Source organism: Echinops telfairi, unplaced genomic scaffold, assembly GCF_000313985.2.
Source record: "Echinops telfairi isolate 266 unplaced genomic scaffold, ASM31398v2 ScPeMD7_9;HRSCAF=40, whole genome shotgun sequence".
NCBI lineage: Eukaryota > Metazoa > Chordata > Mammalia > Afrosoricida > Tenrecidae > Echinops > Echinops telfairi.
The window spans coordinates 15667128-15678178 of record NW_022103906.1 but is presented as its reverse complement, the minus strand read 5'-3'; the positions used below and the strand labels follow the sequence as shown (position 1 = coordinate 15678178).

At 40.0% G+C, this 11051-nt stretch overlaps 1 protein-coding gene across 3 annotated transcripts in view; it reads right to left on the bottom strand.

Moving 5' to 3' along the window:
• The window catches only part of INTS9 (integrator complex subunit 9), a 106108-nt gene that overhangs the window by 31185 nt on the left and 63872 nt on the right, over positions 1 to 11051 (bottom strand). For all 3 annotated transcript variants that reach the window (XM_045286564.1, XM_004707628.2, XM_045286565.1), the window contains exons 7-8: positions 4007 to 4127; positions 3067 to 3201 (exon numbers count right to left, since the gene is read on the bottom strand). In XM_045286564.1, coding sequence (XP_045142499.1) covers positions 3067 to 3201; positions 4007 to 4127 — 256 coding nt within the window. The remainder of the gene's footprint in view (positions 1 to 3066; positions 3202 to 4006; positions 4128 to 11051) is intronic.

The following is an 11051-nucleotide window of genomic DNA, read 5'->3' as shown; positions in this document are numbered from 1 at the left end:
AGAAATGGGCCCGTGCACTTTCTTTCTCTCTCGTCCTATCTTCAAAGTGTTAGTCTTAGAATATTTGGGCATTTACCCTCATTTTCTAACGTCACAAACATAGAAGATAGAGATGATCTGATTCTTGAAAGCTTGATCAGTCACCCATAAACTAGTTAGGAACGCAGGCCAGGCGGGGTTCCCTTACTGTCAATACATCATCAGGAAAGATCAATTGCTAGACAAGGACAGCATGACTGGCAGTCAGCGAAAACGAGGGACGTCTTCAAGGAGATGGGCTGCGGCAATAACCACAACAATAGACTTCACTATGCCAACGGACACGATGATGGCCCAAGACCAGGCAATACCGCCCTGGGTTATACACAGGTGCCATCCCTCAGCAGCCCCTTAGTGTCTACAACAGCGGTTTAATAGAATGTCTCATTGTCTTCACCTGACCCCTCTCTCTGTCAACTTGTAGGGTCATTAAGACCATTCCCAATGTCAGACAGGTAGGCATTTTCAACTTCCAATGTTCCTTCTCTGAAGACATTGGGATTCAGGAGATGTTTGCTGATTCAAAAGTGGTCCAATGTTTTCTTCCATTTCTTCCTCCGTTTTTACTGTCTCAACCTTAATCCAAAGCTTTATTACTCTTAGATCACTATGGCAGATGGCTGCACTCTTCCTGGCTAATGAAGGTTCCACCTAAGTGAACCAGATGTCAGCAGGAAGAAAAAAACTTAGAAAAAATTTTTTCTCCCATAAAGAGCTACTTCCCCTGCCATTGTAGGAGGAAAGCAGACACAAACAATTTATATAAACAAGTGGGTGACATTCTAACTAAATGTCATTTGTTAAATAGGAGGTGAGCCAAATTTGACCCATGGCTTATAGTTTGCCAACCCCTGAGGTAATCAGGTTTTTGTCAAACCAGAACTTTCCATGTCCCTGTTAATAAAGAATGCAATTATTTCAAAAATCTATTCACCCCCATTTACATAAAATGCAGGTTGCCAGCTAGAAATTAAAATTAATTAAAGTATGTTGCTCATTACTTTCAGTCAGTATTTTCCCTTTAAATTTATGAACCTTGTAAGAATAATTTACTGGAAATTACATCAGTAGTACTGTTCAGGCTGTGATCTAAGCAGGGCAAATTAGAAGAGTTGGCAGTCAAGTAATCTTTCTGTCTTTTATGGAAGATTATATCAGGAATGATAGAATCTGCCAGTAAAAAACGTTTGATGCAATGGAGCAGATGAAGATGACATTGATGGGCTTTTGATTTCAATAGACGGGAAGGGCTCAGGAGTCTGCAAGCTATGGGGAAATAAAAGAGCACCTTGTGCCTTTTATTTGAGATGAAGCCTGATTATAACGGAGGATTGAAAGTGCAATGCAGAGTGGCTGCTGCGAAGCACTCTGTACCTCCAGTCTTACGGCTGACTGGCACGGCCTTCCCAGAGCACAATGGGGAGGACGGACAGCTGTGAGCATGTAACTACGCAGTGTCCAAGGTGCCGAGCTCGTGGACTCAGTTCACTCAGGTCAGTGGTTCTGAGGGAAACAGGTGAGGCTTTCTGCTCCAGTAAAGAGTAACAGTCTCAGAAACCCTTTGGGTCAGTTTGATTCTGTCCTCTCGGACCACTGAATCAGAGTCCACTCCATGGCAATGAGTGAGATCTAATCTTGGCCTCATGGAAAAGAAGCAGTATTTCTGAAATGAACAATACCTTCTGCACAAGCTGTTATATAGGGAAGAACTGTTATATGCAAAAGAATGCTTATGTGTTTAGTGTCTTGCTAAATATGGCTTCTTAAGGAAGGATGGACCTTCACGGCTCACAAAGTCCAACAGCCGTGCTAATGTCTGGGACATGGGTGTTGACTGTATGATGACAGTGTGCTGCCATCACAATGGGTGACTTTGCTCTTCAAACTTACGACAAGCTTGCCCTGGCTTGAGGGGGCATTCACCTGCCATTCCCTCTGTAATGCTGTGCCTGCAGGTCTTCCCGTGGCTCACTTCTTTGAGTCCCGATCCAAGTGAAACCTCTAAAGACCAGTCTCCATCACTCTGTATAGAACCCTGCTTTGTTGTTTTCCAGTACTCATACCACAACCTGAAGTTGCGTTGCATTGTGTTCTGTACATACCCTCTCTTTAAGAGGTACTCTTCTACTTTGCCCTGAACAGCACTACTGATGTAATTTCCAGTAAATTACTCTTACAAGGTTGATACATTTAAAGGGAAAATACTGACTGAAAGTAATGAGCAACATACTTTAATTAATTTTAATTTCTAGCTGGCAACCTGCATTTTCTGTAAATGGGGGTAAAGTGAGTAACCCCTTGTCACTTGCAACTTGCTATTTGAGGAGATGAAGAGTTGGATTCGCTTACCAAGGCTACAATTGCTGGTGGTGATGTCATTCCACACATCCACAAATCTCTGATTGGGAAGAAGGGACAACAGAAGCCTGTCTAAAGGATGCCTGGATTCCTTATAATCTCAGGACACTAAATACTCTAACAGTTGTCCAGAGTAGGTGATTCCAGTGAACTGCATCGTTGTGAAAACCACCATTTTGCCTTTGTGTAATTCTATTTGAGCAAGTTGAGAGTTTAATTATCTTTCCAACCAACCAAATGTCTGCACTCAAGTTTTAACCATATGTGTCATTGTGGCTTCAAAGAAACTATTGAAAGAAGGGTGGGTTTTGATGGGCAGCTTTTAAAAAATGGTTTGGATTTTAATTATGATGCAGAAGTTATTGTAACAAACATTTCGTTTTGTACAGACATTTTTTCCACTCCTATGGAAAGGTCAGTAAAGGTCATATCCCAAACTAAAAAAAAACAAAAAACACTAAATAATAAATATTTGCTGAGTAAATGAGTGGCTAGATTTCCAACAAGATTCTTACGGAGGAATCTGTAATCCTACGTGTTGGAACACGAGTAGTTGAATTTTCATAAAGCATCTCCACAGAAACAAAAATGGGGAAGATTTAGACAGAGCTGATGGCATCTGAACCTGGGTAAAGCAAGCAGAGCTATCTGTAGGGCATTCGGAATTACCTGGGGGTGTGTAGTCAGCAAGGAGGACCCAGAGACGTAAGACACTTTCTCGTAGTGGGACTGGATTATCCAGTTGGAGCTTCCGAGGGCATACCCAGAACTCAGCGGAGTCACCTGCACTGCACCAAAGAGTTCCTGAAAAGAAGCACAGTAAGCAAATGGTTAATTCTGTTCAAATGTAATCAGGCTACTTAATTCCTTATTAATAGTCTGATGAAAAGACTATATGCAAATGTACAAAAATACGGTTCATACTGATAAGCATGAACTTTGTGTAAAGCTTAAAATGAACACAAATAGCTTAAACATTTTCTTCCGATCATTTGTACTTGTACATTCCCTTTGCAAGGTAACGTAAAGACTGTTTGCGGGGTTGAGAGACTCATAGTAAGGTGTAGTAGAAAGGAGGATGACGAGCTTCAAGTGATGCAGTCATACTAAACAGTGTGCAGGGAAACCGAAACAAGACAAAACACCAAAGTATCGTCCTCAGTTTAGAATGAGAAACGAATAAAATGAAATCAAACAGAAAGATAGAAGATATGGCAGTCACAGAATTTGTACTCACCCCCTCTCAGAGGTTCAGCCTATCTACATTATTATGAGGCGCTCAGGACTAACTCATTAAAGGGAGACACATAAGATGCTAACAAAGGACCAAAGAGAACTACCTTGGTTCTCCTTTTTCATCTCAGACTAGGTGGCAGGTTCTTGGTCTATGTGTGCGGAGTGGTGCTGGGCACAGGTTGATGGAAATGGGAACCCAGATCATTTAGGTATTTGCCAGATTGCTTTGTCATCTTTTACACGCTTCCTGTTTCACTTGCCCGAAACCCATGAAATAATAGCCACTGTTCTGCAGTGAACACGATGACATACTTTTCAATAACAAAACAAATGACAGTATTCACAAATCACTCAAGATTGTGTTAACACTCACAATTTTCTGAGAATATCCCACCAGCTGGATTTTACTAAGAGCCGAGTTCACTTCCTGCATCGTATAGCATCTTCTCCAGGTTGATACTTCCACTGCATCCTTGAGAGGAGAAGGCAGCAGCCTGAGAATGCATAACATGATCAATTACGAGCTGAACATGTCTTTACATTCTTGAGGAGTAGGGTACTGAAATACCGATTTCTCTAGTTTTATACCGTTTCTGTTTCACATCTTTGGGTGCTATATTAGTAGGTGCATACATGATTACAACTGTTATTTTTCTTCATGGATCAACTATTTTATTATACAATATTCCTCTTTATTCTATTAATATTTTTGGTTTGTTTTAAAATATTGCTATATGTATACTTTTCCATCCTTTCACTTTCAGTTTATTTGTATTGTTGAATCTAAAGCACATGTCCTGTACACAGCACATGGTGGAATATGTATTTTTATCCAAAATGACAATTTCTAGCTTTTGACTGGATTGTTTGATTCACACTTAACGTTTTTTTTTTCTTTCTCTTTTTTAACATTTTATTAGGGGCTCATACAACTGTTATCCCAATCCATACACACTTAACGTTTTTTATTGATATCATTAGATTTTAAATCTGCCATTTTACTTTCTGTCTTATCTTTTTTTCTTTTACTCCTTTTTTACTGCTTTTGTGTTAAATGAGTGCTTTTTGGTGCAACATTTAAATTTCTCCAGTAATTTTTGTTGTTGTTGTTGTTGATATTTGTTAGAAGTTGCTGTTTACATCTACTTAACATCTTAACATAGAAATTTCCAAATGACACTTCTCTTTTCCTTCTTTGTTCATAAAAGATAAATGAGATAAGCTTTGCTCATGGACCTGAAAAACTACAGAAGAGAACTGGTTGAATGCAGATAGGGTTGGCAACAAAAGAGAAGAAAGCACAATGATTTGTGGGCTTTCAGACTATAATCAGCGGTATCCCTTAACACAAAATAAAAGCACAAAAATTCATCTTCAAAAAAGTATTTCGTCACTTGCCCTTATAATGTAGGTAAACTTTGCTGAAATAAAAGGCATCCTGGTGGCACAATAAGAGAAGAGTTGAACTGTCGATGACTATGCCCGAGAGGGTTGCTATGAGTTAGAATCAGTTTGATGACAGTGGGTTTTGCTGAAAGAAAAAGAGATCTGAAAGTACAGATTGAAAGAATACACTGTGGACCTGAGAATACTGACCCAGAACAACGAACACTAGGCTTTCTAGGGAAATAAAATACAATTTTGAACACTTGGGCAACAAGAGCAAGTGACAAAAGCAATTTGATTATATCAGTTTTCAACAATAAAGGAGCAATATTTTTAAGGTACTCAAAGAAAACGCAAAGCTGAGTTTTCACATAGAGCAAACTTGAGTTTCAATGTCCAAAAATACAGTGATTCACATCTAAGAATTCAGGGACAATGTAGATATGGTAAATGCATTTAAAAAAAAGTGGGGTGACATAAGGGGTCCTTTAAAGTTAATGAAAAATGTGTATTATTAAAAAAAACTATGAATGGAGTTCAAAAATTCTTTTCATCAAAATAAACTGTAATTGGCTTGATGGCAGTGAGTTTACTTTTGGTAACTTGTAATAACAGGTCTGAATAGGATCTAGTTTGAGGCACTAAAAAGGATAAGCCATCTGTTTTCAAATAGACAAGAATTCTAACTGAAGCAGGAATAAACATCAAATTAATGAAGAAGGGTGACAATATTGATGTTTTACAAAAGGTTTATGGGGAAATGTCTCAAAGAAATCAGAATTTACAAATGATAACTCATTTTACGAAAGGATGAGATGAGGCTGAAGGTGAAACGCTCAATGGCACACCATCCACATCAATTTGAGAGGAAACAATCTTGTTTGTGCCCTAACTGAAAAGGACTGACAATTAAAAGCAGAAACAATAACTAGCCAACACCATACATATCTGGATTGGTTCAACTTACACAATTCTGACTGAAAAATTAAAAGTTGAGCAAACTTTCTGCTCAATAGACGCCAAAACCTGTTCTGTACAGGCTGGCTTCAGACAAGGGCAGAGCTTTCAATGGAAATAAGTGGAAGCGAGATCCTACAGCACTTTTCAAAGAATTGCAACAGGAGGTGAGACATGGCTTTACAAGTACAGTTCTGAAGACAAAGTACAATGAAAGCTATGGTGACCAGAGCAAAAGCTGACCAGTCAAAGGCAAAGGTTATGTCAATAGTTTGTGGATGCTCAAGGCATTTTACTTGTTAATTTTCAGCAGGACCAAAGAATAGTGACAACTGTTTATTATGAGAATATTTGGGAAAGTTAGTCAAAATGCTTGGGAAAGGTTCACCAGAGCACGTCATCACGACAATGTTGGCGTTCATCCCGCTCATCAACACGGGCAATTTTGTGAGAGTTTATGGTGGAGAAAAATCTCTCTCTTCTGTCCATATTTTTTGGTAACTCTCATCCGTGAATGGGTAAGAAAGAACATATACTAAGATAGAGGACTCTAAATCGGGGGCTGGCCGGTTTTGCTATTCTGCTGGTTATAATAGTGTGCCATCTCAGAATTAGGGAGGGAACCCCATGACCATCAAGGAAGACGAGCTATCAGTGGAGATCATTTGAGATCCCTGTCTGATGTGGTGAAGGCAGCAGAGGCTGCAGTACTGAGATTATGAGACTGAGAATAGGGATTGTGCTAGATCTTGAGACAGACCATAGGAGCAGCACCAAGATAGAGCAGCATGTGAGATAGAACAGTGGGCTTCCCTGTCCATGGAACGAGGTATAAGCTAGAGGACCAGGTGGCCGAAAGGCCAAGGACCAGAGAGAGACATGTATACTAATATGGCTTAGAAGGGGTGTTGTGGGCAAAAGAACTTTATTCTTAACATATTGCAGCCTGTTAACTTCCCTAATATGCCCCATAACTATAAGTATTGTCTGTGAGTTGTGTCTAGCCATTGCAATGAATTATCAGACCCAGGAGACAAGTAGGGTACTGTGGGAAGGAGAGTTGCTGTCACATAGGGTAAAGAAAGATGGAGGGTGGAAGCCTGCCTGATCTCTTTGTTGTGCCAATCGGTCTTGGGCTGGTATGGAGCTGGATTCTCCTTTGGATAGCCAGAGGTAGTCAGATGTGTCACCTCCCAAACACACACCACTTTCCTCCAAGTTTCAATGGAAAATCATTCCGCATCCACCTGATAGTCCTAATTTGACTCCTTCAGACTTTTTTGTTTCCTAATCTTAAAATAATAACAATAACAATAATAAAGTAAATCTATTTTTCTGCAGTTAATAGTGTTAAAAAAGATTGCATAGCTATGGTTAAATTCCCAGGCCCTTCAGTTATTTAAGAATGGACGAAGAGAGGCTGGTATCATTAATTACAAAAATTTCTTGAACATCATTGGGCATATATTGAGAAATAAAGGTTATGTTTTCTATTTTCAAATTCTATTTTTCCCATGAACTATTTGAAGTCCCCCTCATACACTCATTGTCATCCAATAAGGCCTACAAACTATGACCAATTCAGTAGCAGTCAGCATTCCTAGCAATTGGAAATGGGATCTTAACATTTCATTTTTTACTAATAAATAAATCAGAGTTTCTTAGAGAAATGTGTGACTTCTGATTCAGGGCAGGGCCTTAAACAAGAAGAGCCTTAAATATCCTTCTGCACCACATGCAAGAAAACTCTTGAAGACGAACTCGCTGTCAGGAGTCCGTTCTGTCCCACAGTAACCCTGTAAGACAGAGTAGAACAGCCTCCAAGACTGGAGATCTTTATGAAAGCAGACTTGCACATCTTCCTCTTGCAGAGCAGCTGGTTGAGATAGACCCACCAACCTTTCAGTGAGCAGCTGGGCACCTTAACCACCATGTCACCAGGGTTTCTTCTGAAAGACGACTCCCACTCACAGCGACTCTGTACTCGGTTTCTGAAGCTCTGTGAATGTACTGCAGTAGATGGCGTCATCTCTCTCCCACACAGTGGCTAGTGGGTCTGAATTGCCAGTCTTGCGGCTAGCAGTCCAACACTACGTGACAGCACCACCGGCCCCGTGCTACTAGGGTCATAATAAAGTAACTCAGTAGATGATCTGAAAGGACTTGCCCTGTCCAAATATGGGACAATTTGAGCTACAAAAAAGACAACTTTATAACATCCTGAAACTGGTGAAGCATGTTTCAAAGGGGTGATGATTGGATTGTGGACAGAGCGGAAGGGGCTTTTGAGTTGCTGGACAATGTCTATTTCTTTACTTGGGTGGTAGTTACAAAATATTTGCTTTATAATAACTTAATAGGTTGTGTATTAGTTTTGTGTGAGTTTTGGTAATTGTGCCTTATACTATAATAAAAGGATTAATTTAAGAAATAGGAAATTTTATGCTAAAATAAGAATTATGAGGGGGCTTCAAAAATGTCTTAGGAAAATCCCACTATCTTTTAATTTTGTCCATGAACTTTCTGAAGCTCTCTAGTATGGTAGCAGAAATGAAATACTTCATAGGAGAGAATCTTCTAGAAAAAGAGCAAAGAAAAACAAAGATGGAGAAGAAGAGAGATAATTTGAGTGGCAGTTCAGAGGTTCAGCATTCAAATAAAAAGAGGTCTCGAAAGAGAGAACACAAAAAATAAGAGGAGGGAGTTCAGATAAAACAAAATTACCAGAACTGAAGTTCGTGATTTTCTATATTGAAGGCTGGCAAACATTGTCTCTAAAGGGTCACAGATACTTTATTTTAAGTTTGGCAGGCCACGTAAGATGTGACATCATTACTGAACTCTGCTTTTGTGATGCCTGAGGTAATATGTAAATGGCGAGTGTGGCTGTGTTCCAAAGAAGCTTTCCTGATAAACCAGTGGTGGGTGAAAGATGGTCTGCAAACAGGAGGCGGGCTGGCTATACGTTGCTACCCTGGTTGGAGACTGAAGGAGTCAGTTACTGACTGCTCCCACCTCTATGAACTCGAGGACCAAAGCACAGACCCTGAAAGTTTCCATTTTCCAAACAAGATACATATCATCAATCTATACCCAAGGAGTAGTAGATGTTTTAAGAGCATTTTTGGAAGCTATTAGAAAATAGCTTTCAAAATTCTCAGAGCAAATTTCATCTAACCTGGAATTTTACCAATCACAACGAGGGTAGACAAGTGTTTTAGATGTGGAAGGTCTCAGGAAATTTACTCCTCAGCTCCATGTATTTCTTCTAAGGAAGCTACTGGAAGAGATGCCCTACAAAATCAAATAATTAACAAGAACAAAAGACGATCCAGAAAACAGAGATTCCCACAGACTGAAGAAGCAAAGAAGAGAAACCCTACGCTGGCAGTTTGCAGCAGGCCCACAAGCAGCTGGAATCAGACTGCAGGAGGGCGAAGGCGCTGGGAGAGGATTTTTTAAGAAAATGCAATTGTGAGAGCACTTATTGAGTTTGAACATATTGGAGAGACATATAAATAGGGTAGAGTTTAGAGATAAATGAGTAAGTACACAGAAAACTAAGTAAATACGAAAACAAGACAATCATTAACTCAAGGGAAAACAGAAAGTTGTACAAGGGAGGAAAAACAATCTTGGTAATGTTTATACGGCCAGTGAATTGAATTTTTACAGTCATGATAATGTAATCACTGAAAGCAGATTTAGCCAAAATACCATCTAGATTAAATTGCTGTAATTCTCTACCAAATAACAGGAATCTTCCTATTTACCTTCTGCATCAACAAACACACAAAGACTGTCTTATTTAATTTATTGGCACTATGTACATTGAATGGTTTTAGGCTTTTCACTATTTAATCATTGAATAATTACTCAGCATTGACTACAGCCCTAGTATTTAAGTCCTGTATATAAGGAAGACCCAAGCACAATTGATGCATTTGCATTATGGTGCTGGCAAAGAATACTTTAAGTCCCCTGAACTACCAGAAGAATGAACAAACCTTGTCTTAGGAAACGTACAACCACAATGCTTCTTAGAAGCAAGACGGCGAGACTTCGTTTCATATACTCTGCACATGCTGTGAGGAGACACCAGGCCTTGGCAAAGGATATTGTGCTCAGCAAATTAGAGGGGCAGCAAACCCCCCAGGAAGACCCTAGAAAAGCTGGACTGACACAGAACTCAAACAGAACCACCAGGCGAGGATGGCCCCGGGCCAGGCCGTGTTTCCTTCTGTCCTTCACAGGGCCGCTCCAAATCGGATCCAGCATGACCACGTACGGAACAGGCACAGCTGTGAGCTCCTGCCCACAAGCACTTAAGACCCATCTAACAGTACAAGACAACCAAAGAGATGCTAAAAGCCAAGAGTTCTCCTCTGCCTCCTGTCTGCCCTTCACAGAACAGTCTAAATACATTCAAAATGTTAACCCCCCTCGGCCCCCCACCCCCCTTCACACTCATCCACAAGCACCATTACATTAAAATCCATTGATCTTAGTAAGACTTTATAAGGCTGATTATTTCAGCCTGCATCAGTTGATACTCTCTATAAAGGCTACATATAAAATATGCACATATAGTTCTTCCAGTGGCAAGCTCCCTCAAGCCTAAGGCCCTCTAACCTACCTACTTAGCGCAGGAGTCTTCTACACTCTATGTGAGCGCTTACTGACTCACGCCTGAAAATCTAAACCACTGGTCACTATTGTACCAGATCTTGTGACTCTGCTGGAGACTGTTCAGCCTACAGAGCAAGCAAATGTTCTGAAGCTACAGTGAAAGAAAGTGGGGAGCATGAATACAAAGTATCTACTATTTTTGCCCTTAGTGGTCCAAAATTTATTGCTAGAGAAATCACTGAGGTGTTTCTGGTGGAAAAACAATTGACTTAGAAGTGTGAAAAACCTAGCTATATTTTTTTCTTTTTCATTTTTAATACTTTTATTGGGGTCTCTTACATCTTATCACAATCCATACATTCATCTAGTGTGTCAAGCACCTGTGCACATATACTGCCATCATTTTGAAAGCATTCTCTTCCCACTTGAGCCCGATATCAGCTCCT